The 25595-nt window shown below is 36.8% G+C and overlaps 2 protein-coding genes across 1 annotated transcript; one reads left to right on the forward strand and one right to left on the reverse strand.

Annotated features, from left to right (window-relative positions):
• LOC127509878 (gastrula zinc finger protein XlCGF52.1-like) overlaps window positions 1-25595 on the reverse strand; it is a 298674-nt gene that overhangs the window by 99948 nt on the left and 173131 nt on the right.
• Window positions 19918-22776, forward strand: LOC127510053 (DNA-directed RNA polymerases I, II, and III subunit RPABC2). Its single transcript, XM_051889568.1, has 5 exons — window positions 19918-20102; window positions 20359-20428; window positions 20830-20960; window positions 21097-21168; window positions 22443-22776. The coding sequence occupies exons 1-5, from the start codon at window positions 20083-20085 to the stop codon at window positions 22531-22533; spliced, it is 384 nt and encodes a 127-aa protein (XP_051745528.1). The 5' UTR covers window positions 19918-20082; the 3' UTR covers window positions 22534-22776.

Genomic DNA, 25595 nt, shown 5'->3' on the forward strand with positions numbered 1-25595 from the left:
GCTCAAAAAAATATAGTATAACTTAACATATTTGATTTAATCACAAAACAAGAGCCATTTGAGAAATTTGTTTAGCAACATGGACAATATGCAACAATAATAAATGCTGTACCTTTACAATTCATAACAACTGACTACAATTGCTTATTTTGCATTTAAAATATACAGAATCTTAGACACACAATCTTAGATTGTGTTATGGTCCTCTGACACATTTGAAAGTGAAATCAACCATTTCTGCAGCTCATACAGTTAGTTACACTCCCAATTAATTTAAAATCATCATTTTGTGTTGTATATCGTATTTACATATTATCTTATGCTCCACAAACAGTGTCTTTAAAGTAAAAGCGATACCTACATGTCGAGGATTCAAAGCAGGAAGAAACCTGTGTGGGTGGGGTTAGTGACGTCATAGTCTTCACGAAGCTCAACAAACAAATCCTATATGGCAAGCTGTTTTAGCTTAAAGTGTTCTCAGTGTTACTCGTTGTAATTGGATTTTTACTAGTAAGAATTCAAGAGCTCTGTAATTCTGTTCTAACTAGTAAAAATGCAATTACAATGAGTAATGCTGAGAACATTTTAAGCATTTTCAACTTGACAAAAATTGAGTTATTTGAACCTACTGTTCAATAATTTTCAATACCAAAGTCCATGTTTGTGTAATTTGGTTTATTTAATTAATTCAACCTAATAAATAATGTTGTTTTTTTTTACATCAACTGCAGAAGTTTCATTAAGAATACTTGTGTTCTGATAAAGAAGATCAGCTGAAGTTGTCTGATTTCATGACGTTCAAATGCTTGTTGTACAGTGATTTAAACTACTGTTAAATGACTGTTTCAAAGCAAATACAGCAGTAAGGTTGAAGCCCTACTGAACTATGAAAATATTTCCTTTTTACTAAATAAATTTAGCGTGAGAGAAAGCGCGCTAGTGCATTAACACTGACACAAACTGAGAATATCTGAAACATCTTTTATGCAATAACTGGGCATTTAGACACACTTAGACATCAACACTCATCATACAAACCTCAACAATGGTGACAAAACAAACTACTAAAATTCATGCCGCAATGCATGCTGGGAGCCACAGATGAGCCATGTAACGACGCTCGGCTCATTGTTGCCACATCTGGGATTGGGACACTTTTACACTTGTGCTGTGATTACACTACTTTTGGGATGGTTTTGTTGTGCAGACCTGGCAACCCTCCACTCCAAAGCCCCACCCCTTTCATGCACTCCAAAGTGCGTAGCCCCTGAATTGGGACACAGCTAGTGTGTGTCTGAATGATAGAGTAGATCAAAACTTACTCCAACATGTTTTTTTTTTATTTATTTCAATGATCAGATCGTCGTGACACTGCTGGAGCAACTGCTGCAGTTTCAAAAGATCAATAGAAAGTTTAGAGGCACTACTAAATTAGTAATAATAAACCCTGACAATCAGTGATGAGGTTTCAGAACAGCGAACCATACCACTTCATGATGCTTATATCATTAATAAATACCAAGCATCTGATTTCTGGCTTTCTTTACCACAAGAATCATGTTTTCTAAACACAGTGTTAAAACAGCCACCAAAAAAAAAAAAAAAAAAAACCTTCCTCTTTTTTTTTTTTTTTTTTCTACAGTGAATTCTGGTAATTGGAGTTTATCAGCCTGCTTTTGAAAAAAAAAAACAAAAAAACAAAAACAAAGACCCAGTGAAATGTTCCTCTTATCGGCCAATTAGTTTACTTGATATGTTTTGTAAAATCATAGCTAAATCTTTAGCTTGGTGGCTTAAAACTGTTTTGCCTTACATTGTCAATCCAGATCAGACAGGTTTTGTGAAGTCCAGATATGACGATATGGTATGATATGATATAGCATTTTATTGTCAGACATTAGAGTCTGAAATTTTTCTTGCATAACAGTATCTATGTTTACAACAATCAACATCTCTTAATCCACACACTAAAAAAAACACTGACAATATTCATAAGGTGTTGAATATTATAGATTTAAATGTTACCAAGGAACCTGCCTTCATTGTATCCCTCGACACCGAAAAGGTGTTTGATAGGATGAAAAAGCCTTTTCTTTTTTAGCAGTGTTAGAGAAAGTAGAACTAGGGTCAAATAGTGTCAGCTTTATTAAAGTTTTATATTCTAATCCTATGGCTCAAGTTAACACTAAGAGAGTGTTGTTCTGCTCTATCTCAAAATACCCTGAGATGTGAGACCTCTACTGACGCAATTCTTGCTGTAATTGAAAAATATAGTAATTTTTCATAATATACTTTATACAGTATTTTTATTTGTTTCTTGAAAAGGTTCAGTTATTAATGCACAGATCTAATTCAATATAAGTCCATGAAGAATTTATTCTTTAACACATAATTCACTGGTCCTCCTTGATGGTTTGGTAATCTTTTCTTGATGTAAATATTACTATGGTCAGCTTCTCAGATACCTTCAGTCAATAGATGTGTCAGGCCGCTGCTCTTTTAACTTATGATCTGCATCAAAGACATCAGAAAACATCAGATTGTTTTCGGTGGCACTTGGTCTTCTCTGTGAAACTCTCTTAAAGATGCTCACTGACTAATATATCATTTTAATTTTTGGTCTATAAAATGTCACCGTTATATATTTAATCAGATATGCCCTGTTGTATTATTACTATTTTGCATTTTATATTTTTGAAGATTGTAAGCTAATATTTGTCTGTTTGTGCTGTTATGAGATACCAGTACCCATGTTGTGTTATTGTAAAATACATAAATAAATTGATAAGCCCATGACAAAACACATTATTTGAAAAAAGTCAGTGATACTAAATCTAAAATACAGGTGCTGGTCATATAATTAGAATATCGTGAAAAAGTTCATTTTTTTATTGTAAATTATTTTAAAAAATGAAACTTTCATATATTCTAGATTCCCTACATGTAAAGTAAAACATTTCAAAAGTTTTTTTTTTAAATTTGTTGATTAGAGCGTACAGCTAATGAAAGTCCAAAATCCAGTATCTCAAAATATTAGAATATTTACATTTGAGTTTCATTAAATGACCATCCCTACAGTATAAATTCCGGGTATCTTTTGTTCTTTGAAACCACACTAATGGGGAAGACTGCTGACTTGGCAATGGTCCAGGAGACAATCATTGACACCCTCCACAAAGAGAGTAAGTCACAGAAGGTCATTACTGAATGGGGTGGCTGTTTACAGAGTGATGTATCAAAGCATATTAAATGCAAAGTTGACTGGAAGGAAGAAATTGGGTAGGCAAAGGTGCACAAGCAACAGGTATGACCGCAAGCTTGAGAATACTGTCAAGTAAAGCCGATTCAAACACTTGGGAGAGCTTCACAATGAGTAGAATGAAGCCGGAGTCAGCGCATCAAGAGTCACCACACTCAGACATCTTCAGGAAAAAGACTACCAAGCCACTTCTGAACCAGAGACAATGTCAGAAGCATCTTACCTGGGCTAAGGAGAAAAAGAACTGGACAGTGAACAGTGGTCGAAAGTCCTCTTTTCAGATAAAAGTAAATTTTGCATTTCATGTTGAAATCATGGTCCCAGAGTCTGAAGGAAGACTGGAGAGGCACAGAATCCAAGCTGCTTGAAGTCTAGTGTGAAGTTTCTGAAGTCAATAATGATTTGGGGGGGGCCGTGACGTCTGCTGGTGTTGGTCCATTGTGTTTTATCAAGTGCAAAGTCAATGCAGCCATCTTCCAGGAGATTTTGGAGCACTTTATGCTTCCATCTGCTGACAAGCTTTATGGAGATGCTGATTTCCTTTTCCAGCAGGACTTTAGCACCTGCCCACAGTGCAAAAACCACTTCCAAGTGGTTTGCTGACCATGATATTACTGTGCTTTATTGGCCAGCCAATATGCCTGACCTGAATCTATGGGATATTTTCAAGAGATAGATGAGAAACAGTCGATCCAACAATATACAGATGATCTGAAGGCTCAATAGTGCCTCAGCAGTGCCACAGGCTGATCACTTCTATGCCACACTTCACTGATGCAGTAATTTGTGCTAGGAGCAAGTCATTTGCTGTAATATGTCCTGCCGATCAAGTATTGAGTGCACAAAAGAACATACTTTAAAGAACTTGAACTTATCTGTTTTGCAAATCCATTTTTTGATTGATCTTAGGAAATATTCTAATATTTTGAAATACTGGATTTTGGACTTTCATGAGCTGTACGCTCTAATCATCAAAATTTAAAAAAAAAAAAAACCTTTTGAAATGTTTTACTTTACATGTAGGGAATCTAGAATATATGAAAGTTTCATTTTTAAAAAGTAATTTATAATAAAAAAATGAACTTTTTGATGATATTCTAATTATATGACCAGCACCTGTACTAAAAATGTATAAATGTAATTGTAGCCCTATGGGAATTTTGGGTATTTCCTAAAATCTTTATTTTTATTTCATTTATTTTCTTTAAAATGTACATTTCATGATGTTAAAAATGTTTAAATAATGTTAATGTGTTTTAAAAATTAAGTTACTGAAAATTGACTTACCTGGAAGAAAGATCCAATCAGGAGTCAGGGTGAGAGGAGACCGGAAAGAGAAGAGGGAGAGACATGAGTGAGAATCGCGCTGTGACTGTCACGTTAGAAATTGGTAAAACACCCCGTTTAATGCGTGTGATAGTAGATGTACTTGTATACTGCACGAAGAGTGAGTTACAGACATTTGACTAAGTTTACAGTGTGAAAGTTAATGGTTTTGAGGAACTCGGTTAGAGTTTTCCACGAGGAGAAAGAGTGGACTGCTAGTCAGAACGATTTAGTTACCAGGACTTTGCCAGCGAGTAGCCTGCTCGGCTGCCCTTTTGTGCATCGTCTGAAGAAGCACTTATCTCCAGAACCATCCTCTGCTTAGCTGTCGGACGACGTCTTCAATCATCAGCATCGCAAACATTGCGTTGCCGCGGTGGGAAGGACGACGCGCCGATCAGCATTACTGCAGCAGTGAGTTTTTTTTTTTTCTGCGCCACGGTGCGAAGCGACCATTGTGTTTAAGGTCTCCCCGCTCTCAAACAACGCTACAGGCCTGCACCGTGTCCAACTCTGACTGTCCGGGTATTCATTTTATTTCATTGAGTGGCCATTTAGTCATTTTGCCGGCTTAGTTTTAATTTTGTGGAATTGTGTTTCATCTGAATTGCACTGTTGATATTTGAACTGTATATATGTACATACTATATTTTTTCCAGTAAATAGTTCAAACGAATTTCTGTTGAAGATTTGCATTACATTGGGTTTATAATATTGATAATTTTGATACTTAAGGCAAGATATTATTGAGTTTACAGTAGACTGGTGTAAAGTAAAGTGTTTATCACTACTGAATAAGATAAGTGACCTGTAAATTGATGTTTATTGCACTTAAAGTATTGATAGTAATTTAAAAAGGGTGAATATTAATGTAACTATAAGAGTTAATGTTTATTTAACCAAGCACTTGAGATAGCTATATGTTTTATTTTAATTTGGCTATAAAGATATTGTATGATCACTTTGCATTAAGTTAAAAGCTGCCACTAAGGTAAATGGTAACAAGTAGGTAGTAATAATTAGGGAATTACATTTAGCGCATTAATTAATATTATAGAGAGATTTTCTAAATAGGAATTCGGGGAGCGCACCCCACAAAAATAGTTAGACACGCTAGGGGGCGCTACATAATTAAAAAAATTTAACCTAACGGTTGGGTTTGTCCATATTTTATCCAAATTGGGTTGAAACAACCCAGCATTTTTTTACTGTACAAGAGATAAAACATTAGATTACATATTTTTATCTTTTCTTAAAGAAAAAGCATCCAGAATGTACAACATGGCCTACAAAATTATTACTTTAATGAATGTGTAATTTTCTTTTAATTTGAGTAATGCCCTCTTTCTTTTATTTTTTTTTCATTTTATAGTTACTGTCTAGTTATATGTCTGTTTTGAGCTATGTTGTTTTCTTCTTTATATTACTATTATTCTTAATAGTTCTTGTGTTCTCATTTTGTTGCAATACACTGTATACTGAATGTTTAAGCAAAGCATTAAAAAAATGACTGCTCTCAAATCACTTCTGTGGTTCTTTACATTGGTGCTGTATCAAATTGGATACAATTTCTAACCGGCATGCACTATGAACACCTGTGATTTATTTTTTCCAGTTTCTTTTTTATTCAGGTTCATTTTATGTTTTCATTTGTTGCAGCTCTGTTCAGTTAAGGATACTTCTCTCCTCTTCTCTAAGTAACAGAGATATTGAATTTATAATCCATATTGTTAGATTTTTTAAATTATTACTTGGGTTTTTATTAATAAACATACCCAGTAACAAACAAACAAACAAAAAATCATTAAAGTTATTTTATGACTTTATATAAATTTTCCTTTTAACATTGTAAAGGGCTCACATACTTTTGGCCTTCAAAAACATAATCTAAACTCAGTTTTGTATTTCAGATGCTGTCACATCACACAAACTCATCATCTGCAGAGAGAAACTGCCACTTGGTGTAATTTTTGTATTTTGTGATTTTTATTTTGTGTTTTACATGCTTATGTATTTATGTTCAATTTAATAATGTATTCAGCTAATAATAACTGTTGGTATAGTACTGTCATTTTTGATACAGTTTCACATGTCAATAAAAAATAAAAGTACATAATTGACACAAATGATGATTTTATTTTTTATTTTTATGCAAAACCCTTTTAGAGGCACTATAAGACCAGGTCAATAAAATAAGATAAAATAATCAAAATAAACTATTATTAAAAGGTTATTTATCACACTACTGATGTAGCACTACATAGCACTTTCAAAGCATTGTTCTTTATGTAACATTATAAAAAGGGTTCTATTTAGCACCAAAAAGGGTTCTGCTATTGTTACAAGCCAAAGAATCCTAATTTGGTACTGTTTAGAACCATTTTTCTTTAAAGTGTGGTTAAAAACTAAGCTCCTTAAAATTGATCCAGAATCAGTAGAGAGAGAATCTTTTCTCCCACCCCTATTGTATAGTGTTGCCAGCACAATAAGATAAGATTAAACATAAACTGTTCTTTCCTGTAGGCCAGGCCTGCAGACTTCTTTATTTTCACGTGTCACATGACCAGAGTGTAATCACAGTCTTTGTAGTTTAAAAAAAAATGCATTTTATCATGTTATTATCGCAAATGCAATTAATCATTCAACCCTACTTAGACCACCATTAGATGTTGTTTTAGCAATGATATAATAATCATATATAATTATTTCTTAGTCTCTTTATTAGAATATAACCAGAAAATACAGGAAATTTGTATGCAGATATTAAAAAAAACGGCTTCTATAGGCTAAAGTGGCAAGTATTTGGTGACCTCCCCTTAAACTTTCAAAATCTGATGAGAAGTTTCTTGATTGTGTTCTGATTTTTTTTTTTTTTTTTTTTTGTGTGTGTGTGTGACTGAAAAAAAACAACAAAGCTAGTGGTGGCCTAAGACTTTTGCACAGTACTGTATGTATGTAACATGAAAGTAGCTGATGTTGCAGCCCATCTGTTTTCTGAGCAACATCTGTGACTAATGATCCTATTTGGGCTTCATACTAGAGGCAGAGTTTGAGCAAATGCGAATGTTTCTTTATCTGTTCTGGTTGACCTTCTGTAAATGCATAAAGATATTCAGAATCAACTCTTAACAGTGAAAATATTGTTGAACTTAATGAGCTGTTTCCAGTGATAGATGTCATTGAGAGGTCTCAATGTCTCAATATGTCTCTGATTGCAGGAGTGTCTATGATGATCTGTTCTCTGTCTGTTTCCAAAACAAACCAAACTCTTTCTTCAGCATTTACCCATCATTTGCTTTGTCCTTTTCTTCAGGTCTTGCTGCTGAAGAATATAATTTAATTTCTTCTTTGTTTCTCTTACAATGGTTTCCTGAAGCTCTTTGATTTTGATTTCAAATGATGTTTTCCACTGAATCAGTATATCTTTATCTCTGTCTTTCTCAAAGAATTCTGACATTGATTTTTTCACTTCACCACTGGTCTTCTTCAGTTCTCTTTGAAGATCAGTTTCTTCAATCTCATGAATTGCTTCATTTTCTATTTTTTTGTGTAGTTTGTTCTCAGTGTCCATCATGGCACTACGAAGCCTCCAGGACCACTTGCTGTATTCGGTCTCCAGTTTCTTGTAGGCTGAAATCTCCAGAGAATTTCTGAAGCTGAAGACGAATCGTTCATTCAGTAAAGCCTCCCAGAGATCTTTAATACGATCTTTAAAGTGTATCAGCATCATTCTCTTTGATTTTGAGGCATGAGAAATAATAGTTTCCTTTAGGTCTTGAATATTTTCACAGTAGTTTGGGTTTGGTGGTGCCATGGGTGGGCTGCCCTCCCAGAGCTGAGCAAAATACTTCACATCATTCTGTACATCAAATCTAATGACATCACTGAAATGTTCTTCATCACAGACTTCCTCTTCAGCAGCGAGTTTTGTCATCTTATCCAGTTTCTCCTGCAGTCGTCTCCTTCCCTCCATGTTTTTCTCTACAGCAGTGACATCTGAAATGTTCTGATGCACAAACACACAGCTGGGATTCAGTCTGACCTTCTTCATCCTTATGAAGGCCTGAACAACTATCTGAAGAACGTCCTGCATCTCAGCAAGGTTTTCTCCAAAGATGTTGATCAAGGTCAGATTTCCAAGACCAACAACAAATGTGGCCAATTCATTGTCATGATGTCTTGTTGATCTTCCAGCCAGTTCTAGAGCACGAAGACCCTCAGTATCAACAACCAGAATACAGTCACAGTTCATCTGTGTTTTCATCTCGTCTGACAATCTGACCAGCTGCATGAAAGCTCCTCTGGTGCTTCTGCCAGCACTGACGGCAAACTGGAGTCCAAACATGGCATTCAGCATGGTGGATTTCCCAGAGCTCTGAATCCCTAAAACTGACAGCACAAAAACTCTCTGGTCTCCCAGTTTCTGGATGAGTTCATCTAGAACAGCAGAGATCCAGACCACAGGAACATGAGCAGCATCTCCATCCATCAGCTCCAGTGGAAATCCAGAGATCATCATCTCTGCTGCAAGACTCAGGAGAGAAGAGAAGTGAAACTGCAGATCTTTCTTGTTCTTCTTCACAGATTCACATGATTCATAGATCTGACCGATCTCCCTCATGATGTGCTCCAAACCAAAGGCTGCAGCTTGAAGCTTCTCAGATATTCTCTCAAGTTCAGTTTGTTTAGCTCTGAGTTGTTCAGATTTATCATAATATTTCAGTCGTAAGACTGATGACCATGTTTCATCATACTTGTGATTTAGATTAGAAAGGTCAGCTGATGTGTGTTCATCCAGGAGGATTCTGAACCATTTAATGAAAAACATCTGGTTTGCAGCATGTGAGTTTATTTGTTTAATAAAGAACTTCATAAACTCACTGATGTCAGATTCATGCTGCTGTTCACGAATTCTCTTCATCTCTGTTTTCTTTCTACTGATGTCCATTTCTAACTCATCTGCTCGAAGTCGATGTAGTTCTTTGTTCTTCTGACTCCACTGACGCCACAGTTTCCCCTGATGAGGGAGAAATGATTCTTTGATTTCTGTCAGATATTTCTTCTCCAGTAAACTCATCATCTGCTGTGCTGCTTCTCTTCCTCTCCTGCAGTCATCATCATCTTCCTCATCTACTCTGATGTCTGAGTGTTTGGACACATCTTCAAGTCTGAAAGTGGAAGATGATTCTGAAAGACAATCATTTATAGCTCTTCTGAGTTCTTCAGATACATCTGACTGATTTCTGTCTTTCAAACCAATCTTATATTTTATTTTCTTTATTTCAGTTACAGAAGAATCATTCTCAGTAAAAAGACAAATGAGTGGCTTTGAGTTCCTGTACAAGTTTTGAATTCTCGCTGCATGTTTGTCATTCCTGTCCAGTTGTGGTAGTAGAACAACATTGACTGAGGCCATTTCAGTGAGGATCTCCAGCTGTTTCTCATGGTCTCCTGCATCACCGTGTAGATTACAGAACCCAACACAGTCATTGAATTTATCATCATATGATCCAGAGGGGCAGAACCAGGCGATCTCCACCACTCCATCCATCAGTTCTCTGGTTCTGCTGCTGCCTGGGCAGTTCCTGTGGAAGAACGTGTTGTGTTTCTCATTGATCAGACTGTTCATCAGCTGAGACTTGGATGAAGACACAGAGCCAAACCTAAAGAAAAACACCATTGGAGTTTCTGCCTTGTAGATTGGCTGGTTTCGACTGATGAATATATTGTTGGTGATTCTCATGTTCCAGCTCTTGTTGATTTGTCTGAATGTCCAGAGAGGAAACTCAATCTGTTGTGTGAATGGATCAGGAACAAGCAGAGGCAGAGCGTACTGACACTGGGACAGTTTAGTCACCATCAGCTGCTTCAGGAAACCATCAGCACAATGAAACACGGCCATCTGAACATCCATCGGGTGAATCCTCTTAGACTGACTTGCTCCTTCATTAGACAAAACCATTTCATGAAAAATATCACTTTCATCTTCAGATGAGTGATTGTCTCTTTATTGTCTGTGATCTTCCTCATTGTTCTTTTTAGTTTTAATGTATCTTGCTCTGTAGTTCATCATCAGTAGTTTTTGTAGGAAAGTCTGAATCAGCTCTTCTTCAGCACAAGATTCATGGGACTGTAATGAATATTCAGTTATCTGAAGAACATCTGCAGCTCTCAGTTTATTGTGGTATTTAAGATGAAGTCTGTGAAATAGATGATATATTTCTTCTGCTCTGAATCCTGCTGTTCCAATGTCCTTGTTTTTTCTCTGTTTAATAGACAAAACAATAATACAGTTATCATATTACTGTTTCCAGTACTTATCTTTAACAGCTTGTTTCCTTGTACTTTGCTGAAAGGCACATTTCTAAATTAACAACTAATTAAATCATGAAATTGGCAATACAGGGAGAAATGATCTATAAAGCATTCAAAACTCACTGTCACAAAGCTGCATATATTTCTAATGAATTGTTTAAATTTGATCATACCTCTGTGATGACTCTGATCACGTCACTGTCTACGGTGTAGTTGAGTTTCCCCAGCGCTGCACATTTGATCTCATACTCAGTTTCTTCTCTCAGATCAGTCAGAGTAACTGTGTGTTGATCCTTCAGCACAGGTTCAGATGTCCAGTCTGTGTCCTGCTTCGCTTTATACAGTAATCTGAGCTCCACTGTAGCAGGACATGATGGAGGAACCTTCAGAACCACATTCTGACCTTTGACCTCTTCAGAGATTGGACAGGCTGGTTTGGATGGAGGAGTAAAGCAAACAGCTTCATCACATTCACTTTCGTACAGGAGAATGCAGGAACCAGGATGATTCTCCATTTCTCTTGAGGACACAATGAATTTGGCTGGTTTACAGTCTTTTGATTCAGTAAAGTTCTTAAATATCTTTAAGTTTCTCCTCATGGACTTTTTGATTTCAGCAGTGAGCCAAGACTTTTGCTTTGAATCAAGGATCTTCTGATCAGTTTCTCCTTGTGTTGAAGGACTCAGATAGGCAGTTTATTGTTGAAGAAGCACATCTGAGCAGTTCAATGATGTGAACGTGTAGCTGACCAGATTCCCATCTTCTAGATTCATCAAAATGGCATCTATGTTGACTTCCACCTGTGCACCGTAAGCCTTCAGCCGTGTGAGGACTGATTTAATGATCCCAGACTCTCTTTCTCTCTCTGTCAACCATTCTGTGAGGTCACTTCCTCTGAATGGAGATTCATCATGTTCTTGTAGAAGATCATTCAGTGCTGATTTATCCTTCACACCTCCACGGATGTTTGGCAGCAAAGAGCCGAGTTTCTTCACAAGTCTCACCTTATATGTGTAGAAGTTTTGCTTCATTTTCAGTATTTTCTCATGAAATGCAGCAAACGTCTGAGCAGGAGAGTCTTCTAGAAGATCACTGCATTTCATCTCAGCTGTATTTAAACTCTCAATTACTGATTCAGTCTTCATGATTAGATCCATGCTGATCTCCTTCTGAAGTTTTGAAGTTCTCGAGTGAAGTTTGTTCAGAGGATAAAGCCAAACTCTCAGAGGAACTGCCAGATGTGGGTTTTCTATCAGCAGTTTTGGAAGATCAGTGAAAACCTTCATCGCATCCTCAAAAGAGGTCGGGTTAGACTGTAGCTGGAAGTCTCCATAAAAAGTACAAGTGAATTTTTTGACTGCAGATTGCTTATTATGATTTACATTTAGATCAGCATTTGCACCCACTGTAACAATGCCTCGTAGTTTCTCAAGAGCCACTTTTACTTCTCCTTTTATAGTTTTTATATCCTCATTTGAAGAAACTTCTCTGTCAAACACAAAGTTGGCATTTGCTCCATACAGTATTACTGTCACTACATGTGTGGCAATATCATTATCATCGTCAGGAATATTTTCAGAAGGTAGTTGATTTACAGTCAGTTCTACAAACTTGCTGGTTGAATGATAATGTAGCGTCAGTCTCTGCTGTATGAAAGACTTTTTGGTGTCTTTGAGATACTTTCCTGCTCCACTTACATTGATGAGATCACCTAAAAGACTCAGTTTCAATTCACCATCAATATTCAGTAATTTAGATTTGTCCTGAATGGAGTCTGAAGCTGTGACATTAAAATCTGTATTTATTTGGGTATAGGAGCACATATTCTGCTCCAGCTGCTCTTTATTCCAAAGTCTGATTCCTGTAATAGGAAAAATATGAATTCATTACACTCACATTTCATATCTGCAACTAATGCTGATGTAGATTAATGCAGTTTCAGACAATGAAAGTAAAAATCTCATGTCTCTATCGCGAACATAATATAAAAACATTTTCAGCAAAACTACAAACATTTATGTTCATTTCTAGCCAGATGTGACTAAAATATTGCATCTGAAAGAACCAAATCACTGTACACTTAACCATACCTACACTAGCTCTACATGGTCTTAAATAATTAAGGCCCTTTCACACTGAGCACAATGCGAAAAAGCGAGGCGCCAAATAACAGACCTTTTACACCAAACGAGAAACAACTGATTGCCTTCTGCTATTTCATGCCTGCAAGACATCGTTAAAATACCCCATGTGACTGCAGTGGTTCAACCTTAATTTATGAAGTGATGAGAATACTTGCACAAAAAAGCACAAAAACAAAACAAAAATAACGACTTTATTCAACAAATTTGTCTTTTCCCTGTCATTCTCCTTCACTGTTTATATTGTATACATTGCTTCTGTGTTCTACGTCAGAACACTGGCTCAATATTGGCCGACACTGATCACATGAGCAGCATGACCCATGCGTGTGATGCTGACACAGGAGCCGACCTGAGCCAGAGTTCTACAGCAGCTGTTCAGGTCACATGATCTAAAGCTCAGATCTAATTGGACAGCCCGTTTCATCTCCGTTTTCATCAGGTCGGAAAAAAACCCTCACTTTTTCGCACATCGAATATTCGTGCACAGTGTGAATTGCTCCAAAGATCCATTGTTTTGATTCAAGAGCATCATCACACCAAACATTTGTGCCGAATTTTCGCGTTCCGTGTAAAAGTGCCTTTATGGTGCTTTTCCACTGCAAGGAACAGCTGGGTACGGCTCACTTTTGGGGGGTTTTCCACCTCGGCTGAGGTTCCAAGCGAGCCCTACAGATATTAAAATGTGATGTGCAAACACCGCAGGTCACTGATTGGTCAGAGAGAACTGTCACTATCAGCATCATTGGATTTGCGAGATTAGGCTTGTTCGAGATGGCGCTGCACAGACCGATCGGCGAATGACATCAAAGTACCACGAGCAATTGGAGAGCAAATTACTCCTTATGCTTTTTAATTGCTCTCACGATACTATGATGTCATACACCGATCTAGTAGCTTACCCTAGCTTACCCGAGCAAACCATGTCATCATCTGTGCTTTGTTGTACGAGTTCCTAATAGGGATGGCCAAATGAAGCCTCATGAAGCACTGAGGCTTTCCCCTGAGTGTTTCAGGATAAGTTTCAACGCTTTCGAAAGTGTTGAAAACAGCGCCATCTGGTGTTTAGTAAAAAGTAAAGCAGCCAAAAGCCTGTGAAAGAAGCTTTGTCAGCCAACACACATTTCATTCATAGATAGTTTCATGTTACGTGCACAAATAAAAGCCTAACAGTGCGTGTCTGTATGTTTCTCTTTGTGAAAATTTTTTTTACCCATTGCCCACTGAAGTGCCTTGGAACGGGCAGCTTTATTCACTGTGTTGACATAATTTCCAATGAAACAGAAAGACAGGGCGAGAAGCCCCTCCGCTTTTTTAAAATAGCCAATAGCATTTTGCCTACATCACAGCTCAGCCAGAGCCGTTGAGCTCGTAAAAAACTCATTTTCCTCATAATATCTAACCGTTTCCCCTCCATACTGCTTTAAAATATAGCATTGTTTGTAGAATTCAAATGTGTCCAAACGTTTTGTGGTCTGCGCCGACTCGCGCGTATGATCCGCACTGTGCTCTCATGTCTCTGAACCGGAGCAAACTGTGACACTAACACGAAAACGGACTTCATGCGCATCAGTGGAAAGCATATTTACACTGTCTGAATCATTCCCTATCCCCTATATAGTGCACTATGTGCCATCCACCATATGGAAATAATTTTAGCATTGTTTTGGAACACACCAGCTTATTATTAGGCTTACCACCTGATTTTTGAGTCCGTGTACAACAGAGCATGTGCGAGTAGGATTGTTTGAGATGAGCAACATCTGCGTAGAACCGATCACCGGTGATCACCGCGAGATGCATGCTGGTTAGAAATGTGTACGAGTTTGGGCTGACTTGCTCCACTTTATAATATTAAGATAGAACCACTGTACTCACATGAACTGAAATAAATTTTTTTTTGAGTACATTTCTGGATCTTGAGAAGTTCAGTGTCATTGCTGTCAATGCAGGCCTCACTGAGCCATCGGATTTCATCAAAAATATCTTAATTTGTGTTCTGAAGATGAACGAAGGTCTTACGGGTGTAGAACGACATGAGGGTGAGTAATTAATTACATTATTTTCATTTTTGGGTGAATTAACCCTTTAAAGCTTCGGTGTCAAACGTCACATCACTACTTGCAGTGAAAAACTTCCACATGCCAAGAATCAACACCATTCTATCTAGAACACCATTCTATCAATATGCGCAACTATAGTGATAAGTCTATAATCCCACCCAGTTTGAAGCAGTACTAAAATGCAGTGGAAAAACAAACCGAGCCAGTAAAGCAAGCCGAGCCGAGCCTAGTTGTACCACAGAGTGGAAAAGCACCAATAGTCTTTTATTCTCTGTTTGCTTTTAGTTCACAGTTTTAAATATTTATTTGATTATTCACATACAGTATATCAGTTGTCTTTAATGTGCTCTAGAAATAATCTTGACTTTGACTTCAACATATTTTCAAAAACTGTACCTGGTATTAAAGCTTCTTTTCTGCAGTCATACAGCATGCCGAGCTGAAAGGGTCTCCCAAGAGCTGCTGTTTCAATCACATTCACTCCCACTGAATCCATGCTAAAGACAAACATCAGAGGAGGGAAAATATTTATATGCATTTATTTTTTAACAAAAAAACAGGTAGAACAGCTAAACAACAGCTACAAAACAGCTGAAAACCCAGCTAGAAATTTTATTGTTCTAAAAATGTTCTGAAAACATGATGCAATGATCTGGTTTTCAGAGGCAAGTTTTATTTTTGTTCCCAGAATGTTTGGATAGGAAAGGTAGGATAACATTCTATAAAAAAAAAAAAAAAACATTAAAAAAATGTTTAATTAGAACATTATCTCCTAACATTCTTATCCGCTTGTTAAGTCGTGACGTAAGGAATGCCGTTTCTGGGTCCAAGCCTCGACTCGTTTCACTTGCAAATGGCATTGACGGCCGTTTATGAGCGCTATTTATTCATATTAAACATCAAACATTTTAAAAAGTTAAACATTTTAAATACTTACAATCTACACAACAGTCTCCGTGCTCACAGCATCACAGACATTAATATTTTAACGATTTATAAAAGATGAATCACTATCTGGCAATCTGGAATTTTGGTATGGAGATAAAGGTTATGATTATAATTATTTTGTAGTATTACACCACACTGTGTGTGTATATTAGCACCATTTGTTGTTTTTCTTGTGGTATGAGATAGAGCGTTTGGACCCGGAAGCGCTGCCGCGTGACGTCAGACTTAACAACCAAATAGCATTTTTATCAGTTTCCTGGCGTGCACTGAACTTACACTCCAACTTCACTTAAACGTTTCAAATTTTGGTTGAAAATTAAAATCAGGTACATAAACAGCATTACCAGCTTTACATCAAATCAGGTCTGCTTTATTTCTGTCACACATCTACAGAAGGTCTTATTGAGATTAACAGAGATTTAGATGTATGTTCGAAAGTACTAGTTTGGTTTGGTAGTATTTGCTTTAGTTGGGCAGTTTGACTAATTTGACTAAAGACAGTTTTTAACATTAGCGTTTCTTTGGCTGCTGACTAAATAACAAGACAAAATGTGATCAGATGGTTTGGTTGGTTATTTATTTCAACTTGTTTTACATTAAATCAGGGGGAGGCAACGTCAGTCCTGGAGGGCCACTGTCCTGCAGAGATTTGCTCCAACCTTAATCAAACACACATGAACAAGCTGATCAATGTCTTCAGGACTACTAAGGTTATAGGCAAATTAAAAAAATTTTTATCAGGGTTGGAGCTAAACTCTGCAGGACAGTGTCACTCCAGGACCAATGCTGCATATCCCTGCATTAAATTTATCAGGCAAAATGTAATGCAATAACCTGCTAATTTTGAACCAATATGGTAATTCTGAGACCTCAGGCAATGAAAACTCTTAAGTTGTTTTTATGGAGCCATTTCACAACTCAAAGCCAAAGGAAGTGTAGGTAAAATATGACCTACCCTTACAAAAAATAATTGTACTTCCGGTTTATTTTATTAAGTATACCTAAGTAAAGTTTAAGCACATTTTAAGGGCATATACTTTATGTAGTAAGTATACTGATATCAATATACAAGTAGTTTTCTTGTTAGTGTACTATTTTAGTACTAATTGAGACTAAATTGACCCACTTTTACTGTATAAAAGTATACTTTTTAGTATACTTAATGTAACAGTAGTAAACGTTGAGTACACAACTAGTTTACAACTATGTTTTTCATTTGTACTGCAACTATATTAGAACTTATAGGTATACTGATATGTTTACTAGTTAAATAACATGCTTAGTTTAACATACTCATACTATATACTTATAGTTTATTGTTTCTATATTATTTTTGCACTTTACTACTATGTTCCTATTTTGGTATAAATTTTATACATAAAAAATATACCTTTAACTGTACTTTAAGCATATTTAATGTAAATTTCTATGTACACTATTAGTGGACGACACAAAAATTCACATACTCAGAATTAGGAACAGTTTCTTTAAAAATCAATATTTTTAAGTTTTTAAGACAGCATGTAAAGCTGTGAAAAAGTATTTAATAGGCTAAAACGCTCATAGCTTCCAGGTTCTACATCAGAACACCGGCTCTATTGTACGGCTCCTGCGTCAGCATCACACGCATGCGTCCTGCTCACGTGAACTACGTCGGCCAATAATGACGTAGAACCTGGGGCACGTTCAAGCTCAAACCGGTGCGCAACATTTTGCTACGGTTTCTGGATTGAACGACACGTTTCCTGGAAACAGTGTGCAACGGGTTTGAGATACGTTTTCTCTTGTTTGGTGGGTGTGTCAGAAATGTCAACCCAATCAGCAGCAACATGTATATAAACAACACGGTATTAAAGAGACAGCTCGCACAATGGGTCCAAGTAAAGTCGCTTACAAATGTGTTCTCTTTTATTCTGGATGGCAAGGGCAGTGACTGTAACATCGAGTGTATATTGCAGTATTAAACACGTACTTATACTGATTTCATCAGGCTCCGAAAATTCTTCAAAAAGAATGGCCTTCTCAGCTGCCGTAGTTGCAACTTTTGCGTCATCAGAACAGGGTGTTCAACGCACCACCGTTTCCATTTAAAAAACGTTTTGCAACGTTTTGTCTGGGCTGAACGCACCCTGGAAACACTGAATGTAAACAGCGTATGAGAATGACACCGTAGAAAAGAGATTGTTGAATATAGTCGTTATTTTTGTTTTGTTTTTGTGCACAAAAATTATTCTCGTCGCTTCATAACATTAAGGTTGAACCACTGTAGTCACGTCGACTGTTTTAACAATGTCTTTACTACCTTTCTGGACCTTGAAAGTGTTGATTATATTGCTGTCTATGGACGAGACATATACCTCTCGGATTTCATCAAAAATATCTTAATTTGTGTTCTGAAGATGAATGAAGGTCTTCCGGGTGTAGAACGACATGAGGGTGAGTAATTAATGACAGAATTTTCATTTTTGGGTGAACTAACCCTTGAAGTTTAAAGAATGTCTCAGGAACATCATACGTACTGTAAAAAATGTTCTTCTAACATCAAGAAAATTGGATATTTCAAAATTTCCATAACCAAAACAGAATGTTTGGAAAATGTTCTCTTAGAGCAAAAATTTGTTAGCTGGGTAAGCACCACAGGATTTAAGCACCATATTATTGATGCTTTTATGTCATGTGACTGCTTATCCACCATATGTATGATTAACATTGCTATATCAATAGAGTATTATAAATAAATATACCAAGAATATTGTGAGAAAAACATGGTTGACAGAATGTTTTAATTACGTTATTTGCATCCTTTAAAAAATGTCCCCCACCCCATCTGCAGGACAGTGGCACTCCAGGATCGACGTGGACATTTTAAAACATAAGATGATTAGAAACGAGCTACAGTGTGAGACATGAATGTACAGCAGCCTTTCTTAATATATATGCCTATTTTTCTTCAATCACAGATTTCCTGTTCATGAACAGCAGCATGTTTGTTGGTTGTTCACTTACCTTCTCTGTTCTTCTTAGCTCTTTAGAGTTTAGCCGCAAATTTTGTGGGAAAAATCTTTTCCCATTAAACTTGTGTATTAAGACTTTGTTTCAACCTTTCTCATTTGATTTAGCCTGTGCTGAGAAGCCTTTCAGATTTGGTTTCACTTTCTGTAAGATCATTAAACTCCTCCCATTCAAACCATGACAGGCAGACATTTTAAAAATGTAAGTAGATTTGCCTGTTGAGTTAAAATTATTGATATACTTCATGTTGTGAAAGATGAACATTAAATAAATAATGAACAGTCCAATAGATTATCTGAATGTGATTTACAACGTGCAGTTTTACATGGATTTAGAGTAGCCTACATTTAACTAAGACAACGTTTTTTAAGACGCAACCGATAAGACGCAACCGATAACTTAATATAACCGATATTAAGTAGTTTATTATTTAGGTTGCAGATACTATTGGACCAGGGCGTACATTTGAGACAGATGCTGATAGTTATCGCCATCTGTTGGTTAAACAGTAAATGCACCTCAAAAATATCTGCAATAAGGTAAACTGCAAACCTTATCTTTAAATTGTAAATTGTAGCCCAATTTATGTAGCTCTTTAGGGGGGAAAAGTTTGCAGCAGCATCAGCAAAATCCACTTTATCAACTTTTTTAATCATACAGTTGAACTAGCTTATTGTTCAATCCATCGTCGAAACTATTTGTGAAATGGAGCGGCAGCACTGATTCGAAACAAAAGTGTCGGAAGCAGTCCGCATTAGTTATGCTTAACGTACATATTATGTAAAACATGCTATTAAAAGGTCATTTTTTATAACTGTTCAACAGTGAGTGCTTTCAAACGCAATAGCTGTGTTTTGGGAACGTCACAGTTAGTGTGCTCGTGTTTCTGCACGGACCGTGAAACTGGTGCACAGCCGGAAGTTCGTTCCACGCTTTGAGACGGTCAGGCGTGAGACGCCACAATAAACAAAAAATATCAAAGAATTTGATCGTTTTTACGACATACGAGACACTAATAATGTCTGACAACGAAGACAAGTGAGTTCCGAGTGCGTCTGCTACAGTCGTTTTGAGATGTTTACTAGTTTAAAGTTTGTCAGGGTAAACTGCACTATGAGATGATAATAAATCTGTAGTGTATCTAATTTATAGCTTAGAAAGTTGGGAAGTATGTAATGACACGAGTTACTTCATCGTGATTCAGAAAAGCCTTTAGGAAATTAGCTCACATTGTGAGACCGACCGTGTGTTTGTTTGTTTATTCATTTCGATGTTTGTTTGTTTGTTCGTTCAGTTTTGATGATGGAGATTTTGATGATGTTGAAGATGAAGAGCCTCTGGATGATCTGGAGAATGTGGAGGATGTAAGAACAAACCTGCTGTTTTTAAAGTGATTCCTGCTGATAGTTTTGGGTTTTGACTAGAGATAATAATACAGTATATTCTATTGTAATAGAATAAAGTCTTTATAACCTCGAGAAAGTCGCATTTTATAAAAGTAATCTATTTAAGGACAGTTAAGATTTCTTTTATTACACTGTGATATTTTTGTATCAAAACTCCCGTTTTTATTACTGTAATGCAAACTTAACACTCAAATTGTAAAATAGGTTGATTCTCACTGTTGTATTACAGTTTGTCACATGTGAATTTAGGAAGTATTTGTAACGAGAATAGTATTGTTTCTCTGGTTTATCTCAGTTGATTGCTGATGAGGCTCATCAGTTCCAGTCTGTCCTGACAGTTTTGTCTCTTGTTTGTTTAGGAGGATCAGGAGAACGTCCAGATCCTGCCGGCGGGTGAAGGACAGCAGGCCAATCAGAAGAGAATCACCACTCCTTACATGACCAAATACGAGCGCGCGCGAGTGCTGGGGACGCGAGCGCTGCAGATCGCGTGAGTGACCTCTGACCCCTGTACAGAAGATATTTCTGATATATTACTGCTCATAGTCACATCGAGCACTATAGAGCTGAGATTTGCTATGCTAATGCTGCATTAATTATCAGTGACATCACTTCCTGTGTGACAGGATGTGTGCGCCAGTGATGGTGGAGCTGGAAGGAGAGACGGATCCGCTGCAGATCGCCATGAAAGAGCTCAAGTATGACAACGCATATTTTATCATTAACTCACAACATTTTTCATTCGAGGACCTTTAAAAATTGATTGCTCGTGGTATAAAAACATCTACTAAATGAATAAATGTAAATGTGTTGGTCATGGTGAGAGAGTATGGATGAGAACAGCTGAGAACATCTGTCTGTCCGCCTATCTCACAATATCTCTCTATCTACTGTTATATGAAATCTTATCAATGTTAATATGTGGCAGTAACATGTTAAAACATGCTAGCAGCATGATAAATCATGTTAGCAACATGTTGAATCATATTAGCAGTGTGAAATCATGCTAGCAATGTTTAAATCATGTTAGCAGTGTGTGAAATCATGGTAGCGGCATGTTAAATCATCTTAGCGGCACATTAAATCATCTTAGCAACATGTTAAATCATGCTAACGTGTTATATCATGTTAGCTGCATGTTAAATCATGCTAACATGTTATATCAAACATGATAGCTGCTTGTAAATTCATGATTGCAACATGTTAATTCATACTAGCAGCATGTTAAATCATGTTGATATGTTAAATCATACAAACCATGTTAGCAACATTTTAATTGATGTTAGCAGTGTGTGAAATCATGCTAGCAATGTTTAAATCATGTTAGCAGTGTGTGAAATCATGTTAGCGGCACGTTAAATCATCTTAGCAACTTGTTAAATCATGCTAACGTGTTATATCATGTTAGCTGCATGTTAAATCATGCTAACATGTTATATCACTTCAGCTGCATGTTAATTCATGCTAGCAACATGTTAATTCATGCTAGCAGCATGTTAAATCATGATAATATGTTAAATCATACAAACCATGTTAGCAACATTTTTCATAATTCATCATAATTCATGCTAGCAGCATGTTAAATCATGTTAGCAACATGCTAAATCATCTTACCAATGTGTTAAATCATGCTAGCTGCATGTTATTTCATGCTAGCAGCATGTTAAATCATAATAGCATTGTGTTAAATTGTTAGTAATGTGTTAAATCATGTTAGCAACATGCTGAATCATACTAGCAATCTGTTAAAGCATGCTAGCATCATGTTAAATCATCCTTTTAATGCGTTAAATCATGTTAGCAACATGTTAAATCATACTAATTCATGCTATCAACATGTTAAATCATTTTAGCAACATGCTAATCATGCTTCCACCCTTGCATGGATAAAAACAGACATTTCTCAGAATAATTCCTTGTGTTCTAATATGTTGCTGTGTTATTGATGTATGTGTTTTGCTGTGTTCCTCAGGAGCAGGAAGATCCCCATCATCATCCGCCGGTATCTTCCAGACGGCAGTTATGAGGACTGGGGCTGTGACGAGCTCATCATTACTGACTGACATCCACACACTCGCTCAGATCACGTGATCACTGTCAGAAGTCAGATATGTGTGTTACAGCAGGTCTCATCTGTTCTGCTCTGGTTTATAGTGTGGAGGTTTCACTTCATCCTGCAGTTCTGGTGTTTGTCCCCTTGAGGGCAGCACAAACACACCATAAACACTCAGACTCTGAATCCTTTATTTAATTTTTATTTGTCTGTTTTATTCATGCATAATTAAACCTTTTTGTAGTTAATGATATCCCTGTGTTTTTCTCTGTTGTGAAAATACTGTGATGTCAGTCGATTCTCACTGAATTGCTTCATTGTTTAAAGTTGAAACTGAGTGAAATATCACAAAGGTTTATAAACGAATTAAATACAATTTAAACTCAATATATAACAGGCTGTCTTTACGATATTGAAATTAATCTTGATGCAGAAATATTTTAAGTTCTCGATGTGGGTGCAAAAATATCAGCTAAATGGTTGATAAAATTCGCGCTCTGAAAAGAGTTTGGTGTCATTTTATTAGAATTGAGCAGTTCCTGCTAGACTGAGCAGGCACAGACCAAATTCAGTCGACAAGTCATTTTCTACATGCGGATCAGCCTGAATGTCCCCAAACATTTCATAAAACACCACATGCTGTTTGCATGCACTTTTAATTTTTAAGAAAGCAAACATAAAATAAATGTTGCTGTTTTTGTTTCAGACTCTTTGCAGAAATGAGAATCATTAATAGACATCTGTGAATCAGGAACAGGTTTAAGCTATTTAACCAGCAAAGTAAAGATCAGCAATTCCTTTATACACAAGTTTGGTGTTCATCAACATGAGTGGATTTATTTATATATGTAATGTCAATAATACAGGTGCTGGTCATATAATTAGAATATCATCAAAAAGTTTATTTATTTCACTAATTCCATTCAAAAAGTGAAACTTGTATATTATATTCATTCATTACACACAGACTGATATATTTCAAATGTTTATTTCTTTTAATTTTGATGATTATAACTGACAACTAAGGAAAATCCCAAATTCAGTATCTCAGAAAATTAGAATATTACTTAAGACCAATACAAAGAAAGGATTTTTAGAAATCTTGGCCAACTGAAAAGTTTGAACATGAAAAGTATGAGCATGTACAGCACTCAATACTTAGTTGGGGCTCCTTTTGCCTAAATTACTGCAGCAATGCGGCGTGGCATGGAGTCGATCAGTCTGTGGCACTGCTCAGGTGTTATAAGAGCCCAGGTTGCTCTGATAGTGGCCTTCAGCTCTTCTGCATTGTTGGGTCTGGCATATCGCATCTTCCTCTTCACAATACCCCATAGATTTTCTATGGGGTTAAGGTCAGGCGAGTTTGCTGGCCAATTAAGAACAGGGATACCATGGTCCTTAAACCAGGTACTGGTAGCTTTGGCACTGTGTGCAGGTGCCAAGTCCTGTTGGAAAATGAAATCTGCATCTCCATAAAGTTGGTCAGCAGCAGGAAGCATGAAGTGCTCTAAAACTTCCTGGTATACGGCTGCGTTGACCTTGGACCTCAGAAAACACAGTGGACCAACACCAGCAGATGACATGGCACCCCAAACCATCACTGACTGTGGAAACTTTACACTGGACCTCAAGCAACGTGGATTGTGTGCCTCTCCTCTCTTCCTCCAGACTCTGGGACCCTGATTTCCAAAGGAAATGCAAAATTTACTTTCATCAGAGAACATAACTTTGGACCACTCAGCAGCAGTCCAGTCCTTTTTGTCTTTAGGCCAGGCAAGACACTGTCTGTTGTTCAAGAGTGGCTTGACACAAGGAATGCGACAGCTGAAACCCATGTCTTGCATACGTCTGTGCGTAGTGGTTCTTGAAGCACTGACTCCAGCTGCAGTCCACTCTTTGTGAATCTCTCCCACATTTTTGAATGGGTTTTGTTTCACAATCCTCTCCAGGGTGCGGTTATCCCTATTGCTTGTACACTTTTTTCTACCACATCTTTTCCTTCCCTTCGCCTCTCTATTAATGTGCTTGGACACAGAGCTCTGTGAACAACCAGCCTCTTTTGCAATGACCTTTTGTGTCTTGCCCTCCTTGTGCAAGGTGTCAATGGTCGTCTTTTGGACAACTGTCAAGTCAGCAGTCTTCCCCATGATTGTGTAGCCTACAGAATTAGACTGAGAGACCATTTAAAGGCCTTTGCAGGTGTTTTGAGTTAACTAGCTGATTAGAGTGTGGCACCAGGTGTCTTCAATATTGAACCTTTTCACAATATTCTAATTTTCTGAGATACTGAATTTGGGATTTTCCTTAGTTGTCAGTTATAATCATCAAAATTAAAAGAAATAAACATTTGAAATGTATCAGTCTGTGTGTAATGAATTAATATAACATACAAGTTTCACTTTTTGAATGGAATTAGTGAAATAAATAAACTTTTTGATGATATTCTAATTATATGACCAGCACCTGTATATACCCTATATAGCCACGTACACAGCTTAATTCAGTTGCCAATTCACCTTTGAGTGTTTAATCCGGTTCTGTTCACACACACTTCAGTAATTCCGGAGTGACAACCGCATTCTACAACCTGATGAAGGACTGATATGCCTTAAAGATCTGTTACACACTCTCATGTGGTTAACTGGACTGAAAACTTTACCATAGTAAATACCTGCAGCTAAAAAGTAGCACTTTGGTTTCTGTTTTCAAATATTCTTTTTCTGATATTTCCTGAGAGACTGAAATGCTGATGCAAACAGGTCTTCTATGAGATACAGATGAGACACACATTAAACCTCAAAAGCATCTGTGTCGTGTTACTTCCCGTTTATTATTATTATTATTATTGACTCTCCGATGTGGTGTCTGAAGCAGAAGAACTCCAAATGTTCAGTTTTGTTTAAAGTGCAGTAGTAGCATAAGTGTGCATTAGTCATTCATTATTATTATTTTTATGCTGAGATAATCTTAAAAATCTATACATAAACCATCTGTGGATTTTTTTTTTTTCTCTAGATGGTACCTGCCCATAAAAATTGGGCCTATATAAAATGTATAGGGGAGAGTGGGGTA

Source organism: Ctenopharyngodon idella, chromosome 3 (assembly GCF_019924925.1).
Source record: "Ctenopharyngodon idella isolate HZGC_01 chromosome 3, HZGC01, whole genome shotgun sequence".
NCBI classification, from domain to species: Eukaryota; Metazoa; Chordata; class Actinopteri; order Cypriniformes; family Xenocyprididae; genus Ctenopharyngodon; species Ctenopharyngodon idella.